The sequence below is a fragment of the Thamnophis sirtalis genome, unplaced genomic scaffold, assembly GCF_051295495.1.
Source record: "Thamnophis sirtalis isolate CommonGarterSnake01/CBP01778 unplaced genomic scaffold, rThaSir2_p1.2 scaffold_4, whole genome shotgun sequence".
Classification (NCBI taxonomy): domain Eukaryota; kingdom Metazoa; phylum Chordata; class Lepidosauria; order Squamata; family Natricidae; genus Thamnophis; species Thamnophis sirtalis.
In genome coordinates this window covers 70,064,956-70,092,424 of record NW_028261384.1, presented here as the reverse complement: position 1 = coordinate 70,092,424, position 27,469 = coordinate 70,064,956, and the positions used below count along the sequence as shown (strand labels likewise).

Sequence of the window (27,469 nt, the reverse complement as noted above, 5' to 3'; positions counted from 1 at the left end):
TCTTCAACATCTTCAATGATTTGGATGAGGGGATAAATGGGAAATTCATCAAATTTGCAGATGATACCAAGCTGGCAGGAATAGCCAACACTCCAGAAGATAGGCTTAAGATACAGAAGGATCTTGACAAACTTGAACATTGGGCACTATCTAATAAAATGAAATTCAATGGTGAAAAGAGTAAGGTTCTATATTTAGGCAAGAAAAACGAAACGCACAGGTACAGTATAGGTGGTACCTTGCTCAATAGTAGTAACTGTGAGAGGGATCTTGGAGTCCTAGTGGACAACCATTTAAATATGAGCCAGCAGTGTGCAGCACTTGCCAAAAAAGCCAACACAGTTCTAGGCTACATAAACAGAGGGATAGAATCAAGATCTTGTGAAGTGTTAATACCACTTTATAATGCCTTGGTAAGGCCACACTTGGAATACTGCATTCAGTTTTGGTCGCCACGATGTAGAAAAGATGTGGAGACTCTAGAAAGACTGCAGAGAAAAGCAACAAAAATGATTAGGGGACTGGAGACTAAAACATATGAAGAATGGTATGTACTAGGTATGTTTAATGAAAAGGAAGGACTAGGGGAGACATGATAGCAGTATTCCAATATCTCAGGGGTTGCCACAAAGAAGAGGGAGTCAAACTATTCTCCAAGGCACCTGAGAGTAGAACAAGAAGCAATGGGTGGAAACTAATCAAGGAGAGAAGCAACTTAGAACTGAGGAGAGATTTCCTGACAGTTAAAACAATTAATCAGTGGAACAGCTTGCCTCCAGAAGTTGTGAATGCCCCAACACTGGAAGTCTTTAAGAAGATGTTGGATAGCCATTTGTCTGGAACAGTATAAGGTTTCCTTCCTAGGCAGGGGGTTGGACTAGAAGACCTATTGTATTGTATTGTATTGTATTCATCTGCAAACAGAGAAGCTACCTTATATAAGTTTAAGACTTTCTATTTAAAGAAAAACTGAATGACATCTATGTTACAAAAGATTCCTGTTTTTAATGATAATTTTTACTTTCTTAATCTCCTCAGCTACAAATTCAAGTAAGAGTCTAGTGTTTTGCAACCAGATATAAAAAGTAGGATGTGAATTCTGCAAAAGAAAGATTCAATTTATCACAACAGCTTTGTCTACTACAGTATGCTCTTTTACATATCTATGAAAAGAACAGGCAACTTTGATATGCCTGTCCTCTTTCTTTATTTTCTGAAAGCTTGGAACGGAACGTTATGAAGCCAAAATTACAACAGGAACATGTACTGTACAAGAAAGTCAAATACTAGGTGGAGCAATAAGGGCCCAAATAAAGACTTGGAGAAGAGAATTAAATATCTTTAAAGAGGCTTAAATTCTACACAGCAAAATCATGACCCAATTAAAAGTGCAAATCTATTATTTTTGTGTAATTATACTAACCCAAACATATGGAATAAAATTGGGGCGTGGTGGAGTGGTCAGCAGCGTGATGGGGTGCACCTTCCTTCGTTCTATGGTTGTCCGCTGCTTCTTGCGCTTTTTTTGTTTCAAAACATTATTTGGGGCACTACTGCGTGGGGCTCACTTGAATCGCATCGCTGGGATTCACCTGTTAGGTATTCATTCCGCTTGTTGAGAATGGAACCTAGCAGCATCCTATACGAACTCATAAATGAACATTTCAGGGTTGGCCGTATTCGGAGCTGCAGTAAACCACAGCCGCGCCGGAAAAACAAGCTGGATTTGTTACCGGCCTGCATGTAACTCCCTCCTCTATTAGCGGATGATTCAATATACGCGTGTGCAAGTTTTGTAGGTTTCCCCGATCGGGTACAATCAACCGGCGTGTAGGATTGGGTAGAGAATTTATTCCCCGCCTCGTGAAAGGCGAAACTGGAGAAAAACTAAAACAGTCTCTCCGCGAATGTGACTAGGTATGGCCGTCGTACTGGTTTCTCAAACTCCACCAGAGATATAGAAGGGGAAACTTACTTTCTGCAAGGGATGAACCTCTTTTTTTCTTCTAGAACACGGAGGCGTTGGTTGGGACTATCGTAAGACACCACGGCACGGATATTCCTGCCGTTGCTGTGGTCGTACTCCACCATGCGGCCCTCCCATTGCAGCGGGGCCTTGCAGGGGACGACCGGTTGGGCCCTTGCTGCCCAGGTCAAGCTTAAGAAAATGCTCATGATCAACAACGCGAAAAAGCTGCGGCTGACACCGACGGTTTTGGGGCCCATGCCTTAGCCCAAGTTCTCTTCTGCTCCGCGCGTTTAATGCTGCAGACTCGGGTAGAATCCGCTCGTGAGCGGATCTCTTTCTTCCGACGGCGTGCCCCTGATAGTCAATAGCAGCAGCGTGAATCTGGAAGGCTGCGAAGGGAAACGCCTGCTGCTGCTCGTCACACCACGATTGGACAGGAACTGCAGAGGGAGCTACCGCCACCGTTCTACCAAAAGAGCTTCGATCTTTACCCAAGGAGCTCTATGCTTCTGCACGGGGAAAATAACGCGGGTCTTTTGGTTTTTCCCAGCTAGATCATAATGGCTGCAGATCGCCGATGGTGCTCCTTTGCAGGACTTTGTGGCAACGGTGTCGATGCCCTAAGCAGGAAATATAGTCGATTCGTCAGTTTGGTTACATCTTCACGATTGTGAACGTAGGTAGCATTATTAAGCAGTCTGAAGTCTTCTGTCTGCAGAATTTGGTTTCCTTTAGATGTTCCTTTAGATGACAGCTTTTTTTGCAAGAAATTATAGCAGTCCTTCAATTCTAACTCAAGCAATACAGTATATAGAATTGGATCCTAACATTGATTACCTCCTTGATCTATTTACTAGGAGTCTTTATTTCATTGCCTCTACATGTCCTTAGAGCCAGTTTGGTGTAGCATTTAAGGTGTCAGACTGAAAACAAAGAGACATTGAATTCTAGTTTTGCCTTAGGCATAAAGTCAGCTATGTCGTCTTTAAGAAGTCATTTTCTCTCAGCCCTAGGAAGGAGGCAATGACAAACCACTTCTGAAAAACTTTGCCAAGATAGGGACTTGTCTGGGCAGTCTATGAAAATATGATGCAATTGAACAGAAGAAGAAATCTTTATCTAAGTATCTGTCTATATCTAAACCATTAATTTTATCCCCCTAATACAACTCTGTGAAAAATTCCCAAAATGCCTTTTGAATCTCATCCTGTTGAAATACCTCCTTCCCTTTGTAGGTCAATTTAGATATATTTCGAATTTTCTTTTTTTTCCTAATCTGATAAGCTAACCACCTGCCAGGTTTATTTGCATTACAAAAAGTATTGTATTTTGCGTATAACAAACTGGTGGCTACCTGGTCAGAGATCAACATATCAAATTGGGATTTTAATATGGTGATTGCTTCCTTGACCTTATATTATGTTGTTAACTCCAGCTCTTTCCTCTTAATTCCTCTAACTGTTCGTTTTACCCCTTGTTTATGTCTATGTGATTTATTTATATTTATCAATACTCATATACGCTTTGCTTGCATCCCATACAAATTCCATAGGTGTATCCTTATTCATGTTAAAAAACAAAGTATTCAGTTAGCAATTTTTTTACAATCATTGATATACTTTTCATATCTAAATAAATTTTCATTCAATCTCCAAGACCTTCTTGCCTGTACCACCCCTCCCAATTCCATCCAAACTGGGTTATGATCCAAAAGGACTCTAGCTGCAATCTTTGTCTTCTTCACCCTAGAAAGCAAATCATTAGTGATTAATATGAAATCAATCCTGGAAAAGGATTGATGCCTATCAGAAAAAAAGGTAAAATCATATTCCTCTGCATTTCTTTCTCGCCAGATATCTCTCAGTTCAAAGTCATCCATCATGTCAAAAAAGGATTTAGGTAGTTTTGCTCGTATCTTAGTGTTTGGGCGAGAAATCTTCTTATCTCTCTTGGTATCTATAACACCATTCCAGTCACCCACTAATATACAAGACCTATAATCCCACTATACTAATTTATTGTGAAGATTTCTATAGAAACCGTCTTGCTGTTGATTAGGAGCATAATTTCCCAAAACAATGTCTTTTTCCCTTCTAGGATTAGATCTAATGCAATGTACCTTCCATAGGGATCTGCTTCAATTAATTCAGCTTTCATATCTTTTCTTAAGTATACAACTATACCATTTTTCTTTTCCATAGCAGAAGCTACAAAATGTTGACTGAATCTTGGATTACTCAAATATTTTTGATCAGTTGATTTGATATGAGTTTCTTGTAAACAAATTATATCATTCTTGAACTGTTTAAGATAGTGAAATATTTTCTTCTCTTCTGTGGAGAATTCAATCCGTTGACATTCCATGTTAAAATCTTAGTTGTCATCTTTGGTTAGCTGAAGCTTTTTTAGAGCCTCCTGCATGGCCTGTTTAACCTTTGGCCATGGCTTCTGAGGTTGTTGCTGTGGCTCCTTGATCAATAGCCGATAGTTGTTGCGGTTGTTGCATTTTAACTTGTTGCTCCATTCGTCTGGTAATCATACAGCTAGGTCTCTGTTCCTTAACACCTTGCGCTTCTAGAGGAGAGAGATGATCCATCTTATCTGGTAGTTGTGTGATTTGCTTTCTGTCTTGTCTTTCTTGTGATCTTTCTCTGGATCCAGAAGGTGCAGGATGTCCAACCTTCAAAATATTATGGTAGAAATCTCGGGCTTTCCATACGGAGTTGAGATGATATCTTTGCCTGTCCAGTGTGAGTATGATGCCAAATGGCGCATCCCATCTGTACTGTATCTGACGATTTCTAAGTTCTTCAACTAAAAAGGCATAATCTCTCCTGGCTCTTAGCATTTGAGGTGGTATCTCTTTCAAAACAGTCAGATCTTGACCCCCAATCTGGAACTTAGTTTTATAAGACTCTTGTAATATCGTGTTTCTGAGCTCTCTTGTAGTGAAATATATAACAATGTCTCGAGGAAGCTGCTTTTGCTTTGCCGCCCAAGAGTTAACACGATAAATTTTATCGATTTGCCAGTCAAACCCCTGTCTTCCCACCAGATTATCAAAGGCTTCTGAAAGAATCTGTTTCAGGTTTTCCTGTTTTTCTTCACGCAACCCCCTTACTCTTAATGCGAGTTCCATTCGTCTGTACTGTATCATAATAATTTCTTTTTCAGCATTTTCAACTTTTTGTTGCACCACCTGTTTTCCATGTCAAATTAGTATTAGCTTGATTAAGATCCTCTAAACTATCTTCAACTCCTGAAACATGTTCTGTCAGTACAGTTACAAGCCCCAGCATATCATCTTTAATTTTAGCAACCCTGGCATCAATTTTATCATACAAGTCATCCTTAAGTTCTTTTATCTCCTCTTTTATCTCCCCTTTTATCTCCTCTTTAAAATCTTTCAGTTTGTTTTCCACTTTAATTGTCAGCATGTTATGAGCTTCACTCAGTTCTCTCAGGAAGAGTTCTGTCGTTAGTAACTCTCCAGTAGGGGGCATAGAGGGCGGTGGCTGTGACTTTGTACCAAGTATTGGCGATGTGCTTCTGGGGGCTGAAGAAGGGGGTTTCAGATTAGGATTTGGTTTTGAGGCCATTCCAAGTTTTATCTTCAAGCAATTAGGAAAAGTCTACTGGCCCGCTATACAGTTGTGGAAAGAGGTACTAAATCACCCCTTTATTTTGAGGGTTTTTAAAAAAAAAAAAAAAAAACTTCGTAGGACTTTGCAGAAGGTTTCGAAAAATAAGCATTGTAATGAAACAGTTCAGCATATTCACCACCGTTTTGAATGTCTCTATATTAGCAAAGAGTCTTTTAAAAGTGAAACTAATTAGTAAAGATCTGTTGGCCGGCTGTGAGGCAAAATAAATCACTGCCTTCCTTTGAAGTTTTGAAACTCCGTATAACTAGATAAACATTGTTACTCAGCAATTCAACTGGCTCGTCGCCATTTTAAGTGCCTCTTTAAATAGATAAAACGGATGAAGATCTTGTAAAAAAAGAAGCTAGGATTTAAATAAACAATTAATGCTCTCGCATACGACTTCTGCTCGTTTTGAAATCAAGTAATTCAATCTTTGGTCTGAGTGGGAGGGACGCTTACTTTGTGCTGCAAAGCAGCTGGAGATTTCCAGCATAGAACAGTTCTGCCTTCAGCTGGCCCCCCTCTCTCTTCGCAGACACAGAAGCTGCAAAGATCAGAAAGGCATTTGCTCAACAAAACTTCTCTCCTTCCCTTCTTGCCCGAAGAGTAAGGTGTCTGTCAGATGTCTGATAGATGATCATCTAAACAGATAACGCGACTGTTTAGCTGCTTCCATCAGTAAGTCCCGCCCAGGAACAAGATGATGAAGAAGAAATCTATATGATTACATTTGAACCCATTCCATAATGTGATCATCATGTTTCACAAAAATTAGAAGTGATATATTTTCTGGTGATTATCCATTTGCTAATAATAATATTAATAAGACTTTTTTCATATTTTCTTGAAAATAAACACAATTTATCTCTTTACTACTTTGCCCCAACTTGACTTACTGGAATTGAGGAAATGTCTAGAGGAGTAACCTCCTGGAACCTCAAATCAGAGATGATTGTGGAATTGTTCTCATTTTTCCTCAATAATCATTTTGTTTGCTTTCTGGTAAGGAAAAGAATCAAAATGGAAAGAAAGTAGTGAATGAGCCCAATACATGACTCATTGCACTAGTGGAACTGCTCATGCTACTCATGCTCACAACACACCACATAGGTCCTGACGCAAGCAGCTCCACCGGTGCAACTAGCCTCGCGGCATCCTTCCAAGAGTGGCTCAACCATTCTGATGAGCCTCGCAGCATCCTTCCAAGAGTGTTTCCACCTGTGCGCTGAGCCTCGCCGTGTTCTGCTGTGATCGGCTCCACTGGCGCGACAAGACCCGAGCGCCAGTGTCCAGCAACAGCAGGGCCAGCAGGAAGGGAGGGTGGAGGCTGGGGTGTGCTGAGAGCTTGGCTTGTCGCGGCTGCAGGCAAGTAGATGGAACAGAGGGTGGGGCAGGCAGTAGCAGCACTCCCATACCCATCAGCCCCCGCACTCACCGCCTCCAGCGCTTTAAAAAAATAAGATCTCCCTAAAAATAAGCCTGAATGCTTATTTTAGGAGCCAAAACTAAATAAGATTGGGTCTTATTTTCAGGGAGACATGGTAGTTCTATTATTAGAGAATTGTAATTGTGAAAAGACACTCTTGGGGAAGTCGAATAGTATTGCAATGTCTTGTCAAATCCATATGTTTCATTAGATTTAACAAAAATAATTTTATTAAAGATCTAGATACTATCCTAGTAAATATGCAAGTATGCCTGCATGTTTATATGTACACATACACATTTCTATTGTGAACTGTGTTTCAAATATCTCTTTCAATCCCACTTTTCTATTTCTGTAGATTCACAGTAAGTAGAATACAAATATCAGTGATCACCTAAATAGTCTTTCAAAGCACCACTTTTCTTTAATAAGTATAATCTTTATTGTCATTTTACTTATTTATAAGGGGTTCATGTTCCCTTTTACTAATGTCTGCATTAACTATCTATCTCAGTTTTAATCTTGAAGAAGCCAGGTTAGAACAGTATCATTTTGGAAAGAGTAGCTAGCTCAGAGACATGCATTTTTGCTATAAACTTCACCGCAAAGTTGGTCAAACTGGAGGTAGAAAGTGCATAATGATGGTTTTCAGAAGACAATACATACCCAATAATTTAGACTCGGACATGGGCAGATAAATGCCAACTTGAAGAGACAAACATGGCAATAAGCTATTAATTGAAGATAGTGGGAGTTATAGCCCAGCACTAATTGGAAAACAGTAGGATACATTGTTTGAGAAGAAGCAACTATGCTGTAGTATGCTATGGGAAATCAACATTAAAAATTATTATTCCGAAATAAGGACTCATAAAAAGAAGTGGTAGATTTTTTTATAACACTGTATCTCTTAATTATTTTAAAGAATGATGTGAATGTTAACATGAAGTTTATAAGATATATCTTTAATTAAAAAAATCTAAAGTTTGATTTGTTCTTTGAGATGATCATGGGCATTATCAATTAAGGGTCAATTAACTAATTTCCCATCCAGTTACGTTATTGTTATACTGTTACATTGTTGAAAGCTTGTTCCTCCCTCAAATAGTTAAAAAAAAAAACATTTACAGTAAGTGTTAATATTTTTCCCAGGAGCTGTATTAATATAGACTTCATGTAATGCTGCCATTGCCTTAAGGGATTCACTACCACTAGATGCAATGATAATTTATTGATTTTAATGGCTGAGGGTTCCTTGGTGCTCTCTGAGCTTGCAGACATTTCATTACACAAACTAGGTAACATCATCAGTGCTAGTATTAACCATTTTAATGGCTTGCAAAAGAACCTACCTCTACAGAGAATAGAACTATCTACGTTTAATAAACATAGAAGAATGGATGTTAATGAGCTGTTTCTAATTGCCAGAAGTTGATAGCAAATAAAATGGGATGGTATTCTTGGTAAACAAAATATATCATTGACCAAATATAACCATCAATCAATCAATCCCCAGCTCCTTTGATCTTGGTCTGGTGTATGACTGTTCTTAGGTTATTAATAAAAGAGGAATATGATAACTTAGCAATTCTTAGCATGGCTTCTATTCAGTAAATATCTAGAGGGGATAGGTATGTAGTGCTGACACTATAATCTTTTTTTGGATTTGATCAATCTTGTTTGACTTGGAAGATAAATAAGAGAATCAGGTATAATTAATCTTTGGATAGGAGACCATGAAGGGAGTTCAGGGCTGCAAAGCAACAGCAAAACAGAATAACAGAAAAATGTAATGCCACAAATTAATTATTCTATCTCTGGTCAGTTATTGTGATACTTTAAGTTTTAAGTTTTAAACATTCTGAATTAAAGTCATTAGTATGTTAGACTGAACAGCAGAAAATGTAACATTGTTATTAGAACTTATGCAAATGCTAAGAATTGGTACTACAACAAACATTTGTTTTACAAATAAGTGGAAGAACATAGCAAGGGAGGGCATATAACTGATAGATAAAAGTTACATCCTTTAAAGAAGGCTCCACATTTTCTGGACATCTTATTCATTGATATTAGTACAGTGAAGAATTTGCTAAAGTAATGGGGTGAGAAATGGGGTTGTTTCTATGCTGGATTTTAAAAGTATTCTTGAGAATTTTATTTTAATGGATTTAATTAATGGAGAAGGCTTAGTTTCAAAAGTTGAACAAATATTTGTTAAAGTTGTCTTTGACTATTTCCTTTTTTTCTAATCCCAAATGAGAAATTTCCTTATTTGTGTTGAAAATAATCTTTCTTTTCTAGATAAGGGAAAGCTTATCAGGTTAATGGCCTGGCTTCTCCTATCCAAAAAACTACAGTATTCTACACCTGTAGCATTTAAATAGCCTCCCGTCTCAAACTCACCCCTTCCCTCTTCTACAGAATCACACTGCTTATTTTCAATGTACTTGGATAATTCATTGTCTGCGTTAAATCCCTTGCTGGGGAAGAGGGAGGGGAAGGGAGAGAAGGAGAGACAGAGAGCGTCAAGTGGAAATTCAATGAACTGAGGTACAGTCGGAGCTTGCCTCTGAAGAAGTTCAGCCCGCGCAGAATATTCCCCCCTCCTTCCAGTAATGACCGGGCCGGCAAACAGAAGCCACTTCACACGTCACTGGCACAATCGGTTATAAATAGTATCCCCAGCCCCTCAACTGTCTATGGTTGCGTCTTGTTCGAGCCTCGACGACCTAGCTTCGCACCCTTTGGAGGAGAGCAGACACTTCCTTGGCGGCTCTCCCTACCGGCGGTCAGACCACCGCCGAGCACCAAGGTGAACGGTGAAGCGACGTCCGCTCCGTCGAGAGGATGGTCCTGTTAGTCCTCCTGGCCTGGCTCTCGCCCTGGCTTTGCCGGGCGGTTGCGGCTCTGTTGCCTGGGTCCCCCTGTGAGCCGGTGCGCATCCAGATGTGTCGATATATGCCCTGGAACATGACGCGGATGCCTAATCACTTGCACCACAGCACCCAGGAGAACGCAGTCCTTGCCATCGAACAGTACCAGGAGCTGGTAGACTTCGGCTGCAGCCCAGTGCTTAGCTTCTTTCTTTGCGCTATGTTCGCCCCTATTTGCACCGTGGAATTTCTCCACGACCCCATCAAGCCCTGCAAGTCTCTGTGCCAGCGAGCCCGCGACGGTTGTGAGCCCCTCATGAAGAGATACAACCACAGCTGGCCCGAGGCCTTATCCTGCGAGGAGTTGCCTGTCTATGATCGGGGTGTGTGCATAGTCCCAGAGGCCATCATTACGGATCTCCCGGCAGGTGAGGCGAAGAGGCAGGTTAAACTCCAAGCGGTCCCAGGTCAACCCTATAATCCGGTTTCCCAAGAGAAGTTCTTTTTGTTAGTTGGCTTGGAAGGTTAGAACAAGAAATGGCACTGCTGTGGATGGGATAGGGGATAGTCAAGAACTGGGAGAGTTTCAGGATTCAGGGGAACTTTCCACCAGAGAAAGGTGCTTCAAGGACCCAGGGGCTCTGAGACCACGCCGCTTCGACCAGCTTTCAGAAGTGCTCGTTCCGAAGAAGCGGTCGGGTTCAGGGTCAGCCAGCCTTTGAGATATTCGAAGGAAGCCCGATCGGTCCTCTACCTCTAATTGGGCTGTAGCTTTTCCAGGCAGTTTCAGAATCCATCCCATAATTTAGTCAGAGGAAACTTCGACCAAGGCTAGGTAACTCTCCACCCCCGCAATCCTTTCCCTACTGCCGCTTCCTAGGTGGTCATCTCAAGCAAGGTCAGTTGGGCGAGAAAAACCGACCCGCTTCGAAGCCGGCGTGTTCCGAAAGTGGCAAGAGCGGGGCTGGGCAGCTTTTCAGCTCCCAGTGCACTTGTGTGGGGGCAGGGCGGAGGTAAGCTTGTGTATGTGTGAACGCAAGAGGATGGGCTTTAGAGTCTGACGGAAGCTGTAAAGTCTCTTGGGAGAGGAAAGCTTTTCCTGTCCCTGCCTATCTCTTCTTCGCCTTTCAACCTTTCATTACCCCTTTGGGGTGACTGTTTTCTCGTTAAGAGGAGGTGAAGTGGATTGACTTTTCGGAAGACGTGATGCTCCACGAGAAGCCGCTGTTCCCAGAATGCAAGTTGCCCAGTAAGTGCCTTTTCTCTCTTCTTATTTCAGTGGGGCTTACTTCTGCTCGGAAGTTGGCGGCGATGGAAATTTACCTCTTTCTTTTCTTCTGCTTCTAATAAAACTTCTAGATCTCTGCAAATGCAAGAAGTTAAAACCCACGCTGGCGATTTATCTGAACAAAAATTACAGCTATGGTAAGAAAAACCGCAACGGATGATGATGATTACAGACAGGAAAAATCTATACGATCTCGATTTCCTCTTTCTTCCTTCCCTTCATAGGGAGAAGGAAAGTCCTGGGATTTTTAGCACGGTGAAATCGGACTCGTTAATTATTCATCCAGAGAGTCTGAGAATAAAACAAAAACACAGAGACAAAATAAATTTGTGCTGCCTTGGTTTTGTATTTTGATTTGGTTTTCCTTAAATTTGGAATTTATTTTATCTTTTCTATATTTAAGATAGTTCATCTTTGATCAATGTGTTTTTGAGAGGGAAAATGTTTTTAAATCGTTTTTTAGATGGAAACATATAATAATGTGGTTGGAAATGAGAAAAAATATACTATCATTTGAATTTCATACCAGGAGGGGGAGAGGGAGGACTTCACAGTTCGTTGGGAGGAACAGCCAGTCATAATAGTATTTTCTCCCTTTAAGCTGACATGTTTCCTTGCTGCTTCCAGTTGTGTAACAAGTGTAATGTCTTATGCATGATTTCAGAGCTAAGGTCAGTTGACCACTGTTCCGCCATTCAGAATGCATTCTGGGAAGATAGAAAAGAGATACACTTTTTTTCTACTGATCATTTAGCCAGCCCACTTTGCAACCATTTCTATATTGAAGAGAACCTTTCATTGCCTTCTAAAACTCTTGTGTCTATCTTATTGCTTGTGACTTTCAATTGGGTGAAATAATACATCGTTAGGAGAATCATTTTTAAATCGGTATACACTAAATGGACACATACAGAATGTCTCCAAAATCTGAGACTCAAAAACGCCAATAGGACTGAAATTTTGCTAAGTTGCAGCTCCTTCAGTTCATTCATGTGATTATCATTTCCAATACTCCCTGAACAAGTCCTACAAGAAAGTCAGTGGGAAAGCTGACAGGAAGTCAGACATTCCCACCTATTCCCAACCAGCTAGTTAACTTCATGTCAGTTGTTCTTCTCAAAGAGCCAAAAGTGTAGACTTGATGCATTTCCCAATTGAGGTCATTCCATATAGCTGAAGTCACTTCTCAGAAAGTCCTCTTTTTCAAATGATCACTTTCCTGGGTCTTAGGCAATGGCATCAACAGTTGCCACAACATCAGTTGAGACAGATATTCCAACGTATGTTTAAAGCTGATCACCATTACCTTAAGTTTGGTTCTCAAACTACTTTTTAAAATTCCCAAGTTTTGCTAGTGCAAACAACTGTCTGATTAATAGTTTGGCTTATAGGGAAGTGTTAATAAGGAAACAAATTCAAATATTGATATTATAAATATTAATAGGTCTGGGTAAATTCTTGTGCTGTTTATAACAACTTTCAGTTGGAGCCTTTGCTCAAACATATTACATGTTATTATTTTTATGACTAGAAAAACAGCTCCTACAGGTTGGTTCTGGAAATCTCATTTGTTTTCAAAAATACTTATCCTTCATTGAACTAAGCAACAGTTTCACATAAAGATTAGTTTTGTTTAGTACATGTACCATGAGATGTACAGTATTTTAATGGCTTTTCCTGCCTGCCTGAATAAAATATAAAAAATAAAAAAGAGGCCATTCTAGTGGGCTCACAACACAACCATAACTACATAACAAGCATCAGAGTTCAGTAGAACATTCTCTCTGGTAAATGTATTGGGTAGAGAAATTTTGTTTATGTTTCTCAGATGCAGGTTTCAGTATGTTACTCTGTACTTATTTTGTATTATTTTGCTTCTTGCAGTTATTCATGCTAAAATAAAGAGTGTGGAGAGAAGAAGTTGCAATGAAATAACCACAATGGTTGATGTGAAAAATGTTTTGAAATCTTTGACTCCAGTTCCTCATGCTCTAATTCCTCTGTATACTAATTCTTCTTGCCAGTGTCCACCTCTTCTGCCAAATCAAGTTGTACTCATTATGTGCTATGAATGGCACACCAGGTATGTGATGATAAACCAACAAGGAAGTCATATTAAGATGTATAGCACCAATATTTTCTATTGATAATACACAGCAAACTGTACTCATTAGTAGTTTGAGATTTTCAGCAAAATAAATGCATAAAACTTTGAAGACAAGACATACTGTATATGCATCAGAAAACCAGTGGTGGGTTGCAAATCCCGTTCCAACTGGAACAGGGCCAATGGCGTCCTCATGGATGTGCACAGCGCCTCTACGACACTCCATGATGCTCCAGCTGCTCTGCAGAGCGTCACGCAGGCACTGTACGCGCCTTGCGCCTGTGTGGAAGCGCAGAAGCCTTTAAACACCAGTAAGGAGCCTGGGCAGGTGGATGGGCCCTCCAGAGCACCATACCAGAATGGTATCTGGTGCTCCGGGTTGGCTCCGGTACACCCATACTGGGGCGTACCGCCTCCAACCCACCACTGCAAAAAACCTACATATTGTAGAAGAAACAGAGATGGACTTATTGAGACCTAGATTCAAAAAATTTTCAGCTATAATGTTCAGAAGTTCATTTTGAATCAGTTTATAAGGTTGCACTGGTAATAATGTCTTATCATAAGCCCTGAGCAGCAGTCTGAGCATGGCAGTATCTAGTATGAGTGATTGTGATCCGAATACCACATCAATAGGTTTGAGTGCATTAATGCTTAAGAAAGAGATGGTAACAAAGAATAGAAAAGATTTATTTTGAAAAATTAAGAAAAGGTTAAACTTCTGAGTTTTGATTCTGAAAGAAAGGGAAAATGGGAGAGGAGTGGGTAAAGTAATAAGCACGATGTTGGTTAATCTTGAGATATTTTATAATATCAATACAAAAGGATGAATGCTTCCAAAATTAAGCTCAGGAATGGAAATGGTTTAGAAAGAGTTATAAATTTCATAAAACAAACTTTCCAGAGGTCTTTGAGGTTTTAATTTTATGTGTTTTGTCAAAAGATTTGAAAAAGACAGTAAAAACAAAACATTGAGTTTCCCACTGAACTCAGCCATATATAAACAGAGATTGAGTTACATTGGCTTTTAAAAATGTCAAAAGTAATGGTCACTTACTTGGAAAAGTGCTGAAAGAAATACCACATTCTTGTTTCTATCACAATTTCTCATTTGTGATTACATTGTGGGTCTTGGTCTTGGATTAAAGGATGTGGAAACCTTAAGTTGAACCAGGGCCATTGGGGCAGGACTTAGGTTGCATGTTTCTTGTGTTGTAAGACAGAAACCTTTTAAAAAATGTTTTGAAGAACTGCACAAGCAATTCAGCATGTTTCCAGATGGAAATATAGGTTAAGGTTGAGTTATCCAATCATGAATCAACTGAATAGTATACAGGTGAAACTCGAAAAATTAGAATATCATGCAAAAGTTCATTTATTCCAGTAATGCGATTTAAAAGGTGAAACTAATATATGAGATAGACTCATTACATGCAAAGCAAGATAGTTCAAGCCATGATTTGTCATAATTGTGATGATTATGGCTTACAGCTCATGAAAACCCCAAATCCACAATCTCAGAAAATTAGAATATTATGAAAAGGTGCAATATTCTAGGCTCAAAGTGTCCCACTCTAATCAGCTAACTAAGCCATAACACCTGCAAAGGGTTCCTGAGCCTTTAAATAGTCTCTCAGTCTGGTTCAGTAGGAATCACAATCATGGGAAATTGTATTGTATTGTATTGTATACTTTATTTGTATGCTGCCCTTTTCCCTGAGGGGACTCAGGGCGGCTCACAATTCAGGGGGAGGGGAAGACAAACAAGTTACAAACATGAAAACAGTACATTATTTTTTTAAAAAAAAGCACAACAGTCATACCATTCGGGTGGGGTTAAAGTCATTAGCCCCAGGCCTGCTGGGACAGCCAGATTTTAAGGACAGCACGGAAGGTCTGGAGAAAGACTGCTGACCTGACAGTTATGCAGAAAACATCACTGACATCCTTCATAAGGAGGGAAAGCCTCAAAAGGTAATTGCAAAAGAAGTTGGATGTTCCCAAAGTGCTCTATCAAAGCACATTAATAGAAAGTTATGTGGAAGGGGAAAAGGTGGAAGAAAAAGGTGTATAAGCAGCAGGGATGACCACAGCCTGGAGAGGATTGTTAGGACAAGGCCATTCAAAAGTGTTGGGAACTTTCACAAGGAGTGGACTGAGGCTGGAGTCAGTGCATCAAGAACCACCACACACAGATGGATCCTGGACATGGTCTTCAAATGTCATATTCCTTTTGTCAAGCTGCTCCTGAACAACAAACGTCAGAAGTGTCTTACCTGGAACAGGGGAGGAGCCAATGTCACGATGAGATGGTTGTGTGGTCTCAATGCTCTGAGACCATAGCCAATACCTTTGCCACTGGGTGGTCCAAACGGACCTAAACCATTCCGAAGAGATGGTGAACAGGAAGAATACGTCTTACTGATCTCAGGGATATCGCAAAATCCTCGAAAGAAGCAAGAGAAGTTCTTCAAGCCGGTGACAAAAATCCAGCCAAGGCTGACAAAGTCAGGGCGGCTTCAAAACAGGAGGATATGGAAAGAGAAAGTGTTTCCAGCTGGTGAGGAATTTTTATTGTTTTAAAAAAGAGACTGCCTATAAAAAACTTAAAATTAATTTAAATTGGAGAACAGAAGAATCAAGCGGCGGAATTAAATTTGGAATGGTTATCTTACTTTTTAAATGTTATTTACATGGATCGAATCTATACAAATCTTTTGAAATGGATGGATTAAGTTTTCTTCTTCTACCTTCTCTTTATGACTCTCTGTAATTTACAGAGATTTTCCTCTTTTATTGCTGTGGGTATTTTTCTAATTCATTTAAAGATTGGACCTCTTTTTCTAATTTGATATACAAAAAAGATACAAAAAGAAACTCTTTTATAGTATCTCCGCTTTGGAGGCTGGGAGGTATTGTTGATCGGAGTTTTGTGTATTCAAAATGGAACATTTTTTTCTCTCTCATGGCTTGCTTTGACTTGGCACCACAAGGCTTTACTGCTTGGCTACAGACTGATAAGAATGCCGATGTGCCTTTGAAGTATGTTTTTGACCAGAAAGAAGTCAGAGCAGCGTTCTTTGTGAATCTATGCTTTAATTTTGTTGATCTTTCAAGCTAGAGTAGCTGTGTTTGTCAGAATGACACAATCCCAAGGAAAAATAAAGGTCTTGACTTTGCAAAATATATTTTCAGAACTACAGAAATTATCAAATATAGTAGAGAAAAAACTAGAATGTCTAGAACACGTAACAAGAAAATATGATGAAAAAATTGAAAATGTTCATCAAATGCAAAATGGGGTGATTGAAACTCAAAAAACCGAAGTGGAAAATGAATATAGAGTGACTAAACCTGCTGATATCTATAGTAATTGGTTTGTTCCTGAAAATGGAAAGAATGGAATACAGAAAGAGGAATTAAATGGAGAGGAAATCTATTTCAAAGGTCAAGATATAGAAGAAGTTAAAATTAAAGAACCTATGGATTTAAAGAAAGAAATTCCACTAGCAAAAGTTGTGATAACACTGTTGACAATCAAAGACAAACTGAATAAGGAAGCAGAAAGAGGGCATCAAGATGATATGAGAAATCTTATAAGCAAGGAGTTGCTAAGAGAAGTCCATACAAAGCTGATCAAGAAGATGACTAGAGGATTGGTACTACAAATGGAAGAAGATATGAGATTGTTTTGTTATTGGAAAGATACAGGTTGATAGATGGAAGAATATAACTTAAAGCTAGTTAAACTTAGTGAAATTTAGTGATAATAGATATAGTTAAAGAAATAATTGATAATGATAATAATGTATACAATGTGTAGTGTTATGGTAAGTAATAATTGGATATGAATATTGAATGGTACCCATGAAAGGAAGATTAGAAATCCTTTTGGATTATATACAAAGGTTAATAAAAAAGAACTAAGTTAGATATAGTTAAGTATTGATTATTAGGGGAAAATGTTATGATACAGGTTATAGTCAAATAAAGGAGGGATAATGATGACAACCTGTATGTGTGTGTGTGTGTGTGTGTGTGTGTGTGTGTGTGTGTGTGTGTGTGTACAATATAAGGAAACTGGATGAAAATTGCAAACAGTGATCTGGAAAGGAGGATTAGAAAAGTCTGTTACTAAATATTATGGATGTTCAGCTAGAATAGGACATAAGGATTCAGTGTTATTGGAGGATTTTAGAAATATTAAATGAAATGCCAGTATGTGGTTATGTATTAAATCTTGGTATATTTTACAATGAAGGACGTTTAAAAAATTATAGTCCAATAAAAATGGAGGTATAAGTGTAATATGTATAAATATCTGAGTTAAAATACTATGGCAGAAGACAGAGATTGTTTTGTTATTGGAAAGATACAGGTTAATAGATGGAAGAATATAACATAAAACTAGTTAAACCTAGTGAGATTTAGTGATAATAGATATAATTAATTAAATAAATTAATGATAATGATAATAATGTATACAATGTGTAGTGTTATGATAAGTAATTGGATATGAATATTGAATGGTACCCATGAAAGGAAGATTAGAAATCCTTTTGGATTATATACAAAGGTTAATAAAAAAGAATTAAATTAGATACAATTAAGTTTTGATTATTAGGGGGAAATGTTATGATACAGATATAGTCAAATAAAGGAGGGATAATGATGACAACCTATATATATGTATGAGTATAATATAAGGAAACTAGATGAAAATTGCCAACAGTGATTTGGAAAGGAGGACTAGAAAAGTTTGTTATTAAATATTATGGATGTTTAGCTAGAATAGGACATAAGGATTCAGTGTTATTGGAGGATTTTAGAAATATTAAATGAAATGCCAGTATGTGGTTATGTATTAAGTCTTGGTATATTTTATGATGAAGGACGTTTAAATAATTATAGTTGAACAAAAATGGAGGTATAAGGGTAATGTGTATAAATATTTGAGTTAAAATACTTGAGTTAATATGAATTATGTTTGATGACTGTGGAAGAGATGCACGAAAACCTTTTGTAACCAACTGATACACTTTCTACAGTATGTAAAGAAGGAAGATTTTATGTGTTGTGTTTGTTTTGAAAACAAAAATAAATTCTATTTTTTTTAAAAAAAGAAGAGTCTTATCTGGGCTAAAGAAAAACAGACCTGGTCTATTGCTCAGTGTTCCAAAGTCCGCTTTTCTGATGAGAACAACTTTTAAATCTCATTTGGAAATCAAGGACCCAGAGTATGGAGGAAGAATGGAGAGGCACACAGTGCAAGATGCTTGAAGTCTAATGTGAAGTTTCCACAGTCTGTGTTGATTTGGGGAGCCATGTCATCTGCTGGTGTTGGTCCACTGTGCTTCATTAAGTCCAGGTTCAATGCAGCCATCTACCAGGAGATTTTGGAGCACTTCATGCTTCCTTCCGCAGACGAGCTTTATGGGGATGCTGACTTCATTTTCCAGCAGGACTTGGCACCTGCCAACACTGCCAAAAGCACCAAAGCCTGGTTCAATGACCGTGGGATTACTGTGCTTGATTGGCTAGCAAACTCGCCTGATCTGAACCCCATAGAGAATCTATGGGGAATTGCCAAGAGAAAGATGAGAGACATGAGACCAAACAATGCAGAAGAGCTGAAGGCCGCTATTGAAGCATCCTGGTCTTCCATAACACCTCAGCAGTGCCACAGACTGATAGCTTCCATGCCACACCGCATTGAGTCAGTAATTGCTGCAAAAGGGACCCAAACCAAGTACTGAGTACATATGCATGCTTATACTTTTCAGAGGTCCGATATTGTTCTATGTACAAGCCTTGTTTTATTGATTGCAGGTAATATTCTAATTTTCTGAGATGGTGGATTTGGGGTTTTCATGAGCTGTAAGCCATAATCATCACAATTATGACAAATCACGGCTTGAGCTATCTTGCTTTGCATGTAATGAGTCTATCTCATATATTAGTTTCACCTTTTAAGTTGCATTACTGGAATAAATGAACTTTTGCACGATATTCTAATTTTTCGAGTTTCACCTATACAAGCCCATTGGTCTTCCCCAAGCTGGCATTCTCCAACCATGTTCCCTAACTGGAAATGCTGGGTATGATTTATACTTTTAATACATTTGGGGTACAATAGGATGAGAAAGATTAAAAGCATTCGTTGATAGATTAAGGACTGTTTTTCACTTTGTTAGATAAACAATATTGCAGCAATTTTTTTTGGATTGTATAACAGCCCAGCAATTTAGAACAAAAAGAAAGAATTTGCTTGTGGCAAAACAATGCTGATGGAATGTTATAAATCACTGAGCTTTCAAAGCTGTGGGAAGATTTGTACCAAACCTGATTCCAAATGTCTGCAAGGTCAAAAGTAGTACGAATCTCCAAATAATAGTATTTAGTAACTTTGGACTGGAATCTAATCCACCCTCAATTTTTGGATCCCAATAGGTACCTGATAAACTAATCAATTCACTCTAAATGATTTCTGGAATCAATTTCCGGTAGACAGTATGAAGCAAACGAATGCATTTATATAATTCTATATATCATTGATCTATACTATCTATACTCTATATTATCATTACTAAAAATTTAATACAATATAAAACTGCTTATATTTATGTTTTCATGGATATTGCTTTCATGAATTTCTTTTTGTAAATTGTTTTATAAGAAAGACTAAATATCTTTGAACAATGCAGTATATAAATATAAATGTAGCATTTATGGTGGGAACATTGTTTAAGAGAAATTAAAAGTGTAAGTCCCAGTGACAGTATCCAAAGCCTTAAAAAATATAGATTTCAAAGTAGTCTAAGGGTGGTGGGAGTGATCCTCTGAAGTTCTTTTATTGTTACACTGATGACAACTCTTACCTTTTTTTTAATTCACTGCCAATTATCAATTGAGACTGTGGATCTCCAGGTTCTAAAGCTCTCTCAATTCCCATTACAAGGACAGAATCTACTCAAGACGTGGTTTGATTAATGCTTTTTCCTATTAACTTTAATGTTAAGGGATTAAGAAAAGAAAGGAACAGTTCTTTAGTAATAAACCATCAAGGCACTTTGCTTTGCTTCTCATTCACTCCTCTTGCTTTGAAATCAAATGTCATACAAAATAAAAATAGATAAAGAGCCCTGATCAATCAGATTAAAAAAACATTTAACCCAGTTTTCTGGGTTATGTACATGATCACCAAATGCAGCAGTAGTTCCCAACCTTTGCAGCTTGGCAGCCCCGGCACGGTAAAAGGGGGATGAGGAGAGGGGAACTGGGCCATACAAGCAGTGGTATAATGCACACACACATGCATGTGCAGCTCAACTTGTGTGAGCAGCAGGCCAGTACACATGTGCATATGTGTGCAGCTCAACTTGTGCAAGTTGAGCTGCACTTGCATGTGCACACATGCTGGCCCGCCACTCACATAGTCCTGTTGTAAATAGGCCATGGCTCGGTAGTGGTCCACAGCCCGGGGGTTGGGGATTCCTAAATGCAGGAATCTTATAAGTGTGGCACAGAAACATTTTCTTTCTTCTTTTCTATAACAACTGGTATTAAACACATTAAGTTATAAGATTACATTGATATGTAAGATAATGTAAGCAGTCAACCAATGGTAATTTATCCCCTATGAAGGTAGCAATACAAGTAGCCCTTGACTTACAACCAGTTCATTTAGTGACAATTCAAAGTTAAAATGGTACTGAAAAAAGTTCTTATGATCATTTTTCACACTTACAATCATTCCACCATCCCCATGGACACATGATCAAAATTCAGACTCATGGCAACTGACTCATATTTATGATGGTTGAAGTGCCGTGGGGTCATGTGATCATCTTTTGTAACCTTTTAACAAGCAAAGTCAATGAGGAAACCCCATTCATTTAACAAACATTTAATAACTACAGTGATTCACTTCATATCTATGGTAAAAGGGTGTAAAATGGAACTCATTTAACAAATGTCTCACTTAGCAACATAAATTTTGGGCTCAATTGTATTCGTAAGTAGAGGATTACCTGTACATTTAAAGGTATCTAAACTGTTGGTAATAAATCTCAAGACCAAAATGGGATGAAGATTGTGTACATTTCTATTCTGATCTTCTTAATTATGCAATTATTTTAGGTTGATGCTTCTTGATGAGTGCTCAGTGGAAAAGTGGAAGGTTCCATTAAGCAAAAGGTTTCAGGTAAGAACAGATTCTTGTAAGCATGTAGAATGGATGGGATGCACAAAAGCAAGGAGTATGTTAGCCTATATTCCAGGGTCAAAGTAAGCAAGAATAGAGAAATACAAATTGTCTTAGAATTTTAACAAAACTCCTTCCTACGTGATATTACATAATTAGAAAAATAGATAAAATTCTGGAATGATATACCGTATTTTCACGACTATAAGCCGCACTGAAAATCCTAAAATTTGATAAAAAACCAGCAGTGCGGCTTATAACCCGGTGCGCTTTATATATGGAAAAAGATCGAAAATCTCTCCCTCCCGATTTTACGCTCAAACTTGAAGCTCACACACGTCCCTTGGGTCTCTCCCTCCCGATTTTACTTAGTACGCTCAAACTTGAAGCACACGTCCCTTGGGTAAGGTGACCAGTGTACATAAAGAAAAATAAAATAGTAAGATAGTGGGATCCTTGCCCATCAAGCTCAGAAAACAGCGATCCCACGATCTGTCCCACACCTCCTCTTTCCCTAAGAGGTGGTGGGGTGGAGAATCCTTGCCCATCAAGCTCAGAAACCAGCGATCCCACGATCTGTCCCACACCTCCTCTTTCCCTAAGAGGTGGTGGGGTAGCGAATCCTTGCCCATCAAGCTCAGAAACCAGCGATCCCACGATCTGTCCCACACCTCCTCTTTCCCTAAGAGGTGGTGGGGTGGAGAATCCTTGCCCATCAAGCTCAGAAACCAGCGATCCCACGATCTGTCCCACATCTCCTCTTTCCCTAAGAGGTGGTGGGGTGGAAAATCCTTGCCCATCAAGCTCAGAAACCAGCGATCCCACGATCTGTCCCACACCTCCTCTTTCCCTAAGAGGTGGTGGGGTGGAAAATCCTTGCCCATCAAGCTCAGAAACCAGCGATCCCACGATCTGTCCCACACCTCCTCTTTCCCTAAGAGGTGGTGGGGTGGAAAATCCTTGCCCATCAAGCTCAGAAACCAGCGATCCCACGATCTGTCCCACACCTCCTCTTTCCCTAAGAGGTGGTGGGGTGGGAAATCCTTGCCCATCAAGCTCAGAAACCAGCGATCCCACGATCTGTCCCACACCTCCTCTTTCCCTAAGAGGTGGTGGGGTGGGAAATCCTTGCCCATCAAGCTCAGAAACCAGCGATCCCACGATCTGTCCCACACCTCCTCTTTCCCTAAGAGGTGGTGGGGTGGGAAATCCTTGCCCATCAAGCTCAGAAACCAGAGATCCCACGATCTGTCCCACACCTCCTCTTTCCCGAAGAGGTGGTGGGGTGGGAAATCCTTGCCCATCAAGCTCAGAAACCAGCGATCCCACGATCTGTCCCACACCTCCTCTTTCTCTAAGAGGTGGTGGGGTGGGAAATCCTTGCCCATCAAGCTCAGAAAACAGCGATCCCACGATCTGTCCCACACCTCCTCTTTCCCTAAGTTATGCCACTGTGTGCCAGTGGATAGTGGATGCCTGGCATAAAGTATCTGCCAGAACTGTCATCCGAGGGTTCGCGAAGGCTGACTTCATTCCTGGACTGACCAGCAATGGCATCGGCATCGAGAGTATCGAAACTGATGACTCTGACGATGAAGATACGGGCCATACGGATTCGGGTTTGCTGGATGCCACCATCGCCCAATTGATGATCTCCGATATGGAGGACGAAGAGTTCGAAGGTTTCATGGAAGATGATTAGAGCCGACTATAAAATAAAGCTGTTTAAAAGTTTAAAAGTTTAAAAAGTTTAAAAAGTTTTCAAAAATAAAAATAGATACCAATAATGTTTTTGAATAGTATCCTTCCCCTGGAATGGGGAGGAATTGGGGATTTCATAGTATCCTTCCCCTGGAATGGGGAGGAATTGGGGATTTCATCGTATCCTTCCCCTGGAGTGAGGAGGGAATGGGGATTTCATAGTATCCTACCCCTGGAGTGGGGAGGGAATGGGGATTTCATAGTATCCTACCCCTGGAGTGGGGAGGGAATGGGGATTTCATAGTATCCTACCCCTGGAGTGGGGAGGGAATGGGGATTTCATAGTATCCTACCCCTGGAGTGGGGAGGGAATGGGGATTTCATAGTATCCTACCCCTGGAGTGGGGAGGGAATGGGGATTTCATAGTATCCTACCCCTGGAGTGGGGAGGGAATGGGGATTTCATAGTATCCTACCCCTGGAGTGAGGAGGGAATGGGGATTTCATAATATCCTACCCCTGGAGTGAGGAGGGAATGGGGATTTCATCGTATCCTTCCCCTGGAGTGAGGAGGGAATGGGGATTTCATAGTATCCTACCCCTGGAGTGAGGAGGGAATGGGGATTTCATAGTATCCTTCCCCTGGAGTGAGGAGGGAATGGGGATTTCATAGTATCCTACCCCTGGAATGAGGAGGGAATGGGGATTTCACAGTATCCTTCCCCTGGAGTGAGGAGGGAATGGGGATTTCATAGTATCCTTCTCCTGGAGTGAGGAGGGAATGGGGATTTCATAGTATGCTTCCTCTGGAGTGAGGAGGGAATGGGGATTTCATAGTATCCTTCCCCTGGAGTGGGGAGGGAATGGGGATTTCATAGTATCCTACCCCTGGAGTGGGGAGGGAATGGGGATTTCATAGTATCCTACCCCTGGAGTGAGGAGGGAATGGGGATTTCATAGTATCCTACCCCTGGAGTGGGGAGGGAATGGGGATTTCATAGTATCCTACCCCTGGAGTGGGGAGGGAATGGGGATTTCATAGTATCCTACCCCTGGAGTGGGGAGGGAATGGGGATTTCATAGTATCCTACCCCTGGAGTGGGGAGGGAATGGGGATTTCATAGTATCCTACCCCTGGAGTGAGGAGGGAATGGGGATTTCATAGTATCCTACCCCTGGAGTGAGGAGGGAATGGGGATTTCATCGTATCCTTCCCCTGGAGTGAGGAGGGAATGGGGATTTCATAGTATCCTACCCCTGGAGTGAGGAGGGAATGGGGATTTCATAGTATCCTACCCCTGGAGTGAGGAGGGAATGGGGATTTCATAGTATCCTTCCCCTGGAGTGAGGAGGGAATGGGGATTTCATAGTATCCTACCCCTGGAATGAGGAGGGAATGGGGATTTCATAGTATCCTTCCCCTGGAGTGAGGAGGGAATGGGGATTTCATAGTATCCTTCTCCTGGAGTGAGGAGGGAATGGGGATTTCATAGTATGCTTCCTCTGGAGTGAGGAGGGAATGGGGATTTCATAGTATCCTTCCCCTGGAGTGGGGAGGGAATGGGGATTTCAAAGCATTTTAAACTATACCTTATAACCTTCCAAATGGAATAATAATAATATAAGAATGGCAAAGAAAAAGAATAATTATGCTTTATATTTTTACTGTCATTTATTATCTTACAGGCAGACAGGTTAGGAAACGAAATGAACGAGTGGCCAGCCAGGCTAGGAAACGGAATGCAGGCATGGGGGGGGGAACGAAATGAACGAGTGGCCAGCCAGGCTAGGAAACGGAATGCAGGCAGGGGGGGAAACGAAATGAACGAGTGGCCAGCCAGGCTAGGAAACGGAATGCAGGCAGGGGGGGAAACGAAATGAACGAGTGGCCAGCCAGGCTAGGAAACGGAATGCAGGCAGGGGGGGAAACGAAATGAACGAGTGGCCAGCCAGGCTAGGAAACGGAATGCAGGCAGGGGGGGGGGGAAATGTTGCAAAAAAAAGTGCGGCTTATAACCCGGTGCGCTTTATATATGAAAAAAGTTTGAAAAATTAACGTTAACTGATACTGCGGCTTATAATCCGGTGCGCCTTATGGTCGTGAAAATACAGTATATTATTTTCAATACTGGATATTGTTATTACTATGCTTAGTGCCTTAGTTAGTTAAGTGCATGTCTAAAAGAAGCCATACTAGGAGCATATTTGAATAAGTCCTGTTAGTATAAAAATCAGCTACTCTTGTTATGAACACAATACTAAAGTTTATCATTCTGCACCACATGATTTCAAGGTGAGGTATTGAAATGACACTTCTTTGGCAGGCTGATCCAACTCTTAATCCAAGTGTTCTGGGGATTTTTTTCCTTTTCTTTTTGTATTTAATTATTTATATTTCTGGAATTTCTCTCCAAAACCACTTTGCATATATATTAGCAGAAAAATACAAGTTTAAAAGCCATTTTTATCCACACTGAGCAATATGTTTTTGGGAAAAAACTATTTAACATAGTTTTAGCCCTAAGTCATATTGTCACCCCTAACCCAGCCCATATACTAAGATTTTCATGAATTAAAAGAACAAATGGAGTATTTTAAATATATAGAAGTGTTTGCTAGATCTAACCACTGATACAAAATATTATTTTAAAAGAAAAACTGGACAAGTGAAAGAATAATATAAAGTGCACTGAAATCGATATGCATGACATGGTTTTTATAACACAAGTTAGAACACTTGAATGTAGAACAAATTATCCTCTGACTGGGAGCCTGATGTACCTTTATAGGGAAAAATGCATAAAGATATCTTTTAAAGTTAAACCATCCTTTACAAGTGGACCATTGTCCTGCCCCCATCGAAGAAAAAGTTGTTCATTCCTACCTGGTAGGATTGGCTCTACTCTCTGGTTTTCATTTTGTCCAACCAGCTACAAGAACTGTGTTCCAGAAGTGTACAAGGAGACCATCTATTATTATAGAAGCATGATTTTGCAAACCATCAACTGCCAAGTGCTGCTAAGTTAAGCATTTCTATAAGTATAGGAAAGTGGAAATGATTTTGTTTTATAGTTTGGAATTTAATTCATTTACTTTTTTCCCTAACAAGTTAACATGGCTGTTGTCTTCACTGATAGTGAATATCCATGAGTAGATGAAGGAATGGCTTCCAGTGTAATCAAAGTTTTCTGAATGCTAACATTATTTTACATTATGTTTCCTAGCGATGGGAACAGAGACTCCAAGAAAAGAAACTACAAGCAGCCTCTAATAGAAAGCTGAATTCCAGAAACTCTGGTCACATTAGGATACCAAAACAAAACTTAAAGAAAAGCAATCCTGTGCTCACCAGTTCCAAGAAGATCAATAAGCTCAGAAATCGCCAGAAAAACATTAATTCTAAAAAAATATGAGTTCCACCTTTTTTTCCCATAGGAAAGCCAACAAGCTGGCCTGAAAAGCATATGATTTGCTGAACACTATAACCTAAACATTTCATTTTTATTTTGTAAAATAAATAAAAGCACATACAGTTTTGCACTAAACTGAGAGAGTTGATTATGCAGCCTACATTTAGCATTGCAAATCATAGCTGATTAACAGGTGTCTAGGTTAGTAGCTCTTTGATTTAAATATGCCTGTGTGCTTCTGGTACTAAGAATAGTTTTGCTATAGCAGAAAAGCTATATCTTATTTTGGCATTTATCTAGTATTTTATCATAATGCTAGCAAAAAGAGAGTCTTTGTCTAGTATCCTGAAGAATTTTTTTGAGTGTAGGGATGAGATGCCATGCATTGCTCTTGTGCTTCATCCTACCTTCATTGCACAGAAAAAGTACAATACCATAGCTTTATTGTCAAAAATGCATAAACAACATCACTGGGTCATTGAATTATACAGATTTCTGTGGCAAAAATATGTAATGCTGCTATTCTAAATATACTTACAATATACTTATTCAGTATATTGAATGTAAGGGGGCTTATTTTTAAGTATACACAGTATATATAGGACTGCCATATACCATATATACTTAAAAACAAGTCCCCTTACATTCAGTCTACCTTATTCCTTTGTCTGCCAAAAGGGGTCACGGTGGCTCAGTGGCTAAAATGCTCAGCTTGTCGATCAGAAGGTCAGCAGTTCAGCAGTTTGAATCCCTAGTGCCGCATAATGGAATGAGCTCCCATTACTTGTCCCAGCTTCTGCCAACCTAGCAGTTCAAAAGCATGTAGAAAAATGCAAGTAGAA

At 39.7% G+C, this 27,469-nt stretch overlaps 2 protein-coding genes across 2 annotated transcripts in view; one reads left to right on the top strand and one right to left on the bottom strand.

The window, feature by feature from the left end:
- The window catches only part of EPDR1 (ependymin related 1), a 50,134-nt gene extending 47,694 nt beyond the window's left edge, over positions 1 to 2,440 (bottom strand). The window contains exon 1 of the mRNA XM_087713094.1: positions 1,976 to 2,440. Coding sequence (XP_087569220.1) covers positions 1,976 to 2,226 — 251 coding nt within the window. The 5' untranslated portion in view covers positions 2,227 to 2,440. The remainder of the gene's footprint in view (positions 1 to 1,975) is intronic.
- Positions 2,441 to 9,892: 7,452 nt separating this feature from the next.
- Positions 9,893 to 26,630, top strand: SFRP4 (secreted frizzled related protein 4). Its single transcript, XM_087711856.1, has 6 exons — positions 9,893 to 10,346; positions 11,090 to 11,167; positions 11,278 to 11,343; positions 13,091 to 13,289; positions 21,453 to 21,516; positions 26,442 to 26,630. The coding sequence occupies exons 1-6, from the start codon at positions 9,893 to 9,895 to the stop codon at positions 26,628 to 26,630; spliced, it is 1,050 nt and encodes a 349-aa protein (XP_087567982.1).
- The last annotated feature ends 839 nt before the right edge of the window (positions 26,631 to 27,469 follow it).

Excerpts from the sequence above, each read along its gene's own strand:
- SFRP4 (XM_087711856.1), top strand. The coding sequence starts at position 9,893 with ATGGTCCTGTTAGTCCTCCTGGCCTGGCTCTCGCCCTGGCTTTGCCGG. Across the intron at positions 10,347-11,089 it reads CATTACGGATCTCCCGGCAG|AGGAGGTGAAGTGGATTGAC; the intron begins GTGAGGCGAAGA and ends TTTCTCGTTAAG. Across the intron at positions 11,344-13,090 it reads GAACAAAAATTACAGCTATG|TTATTCATGCTAAAATAAAG; the intron begins GTAAGAAAAACC and ends TGCTTCTTGCAG.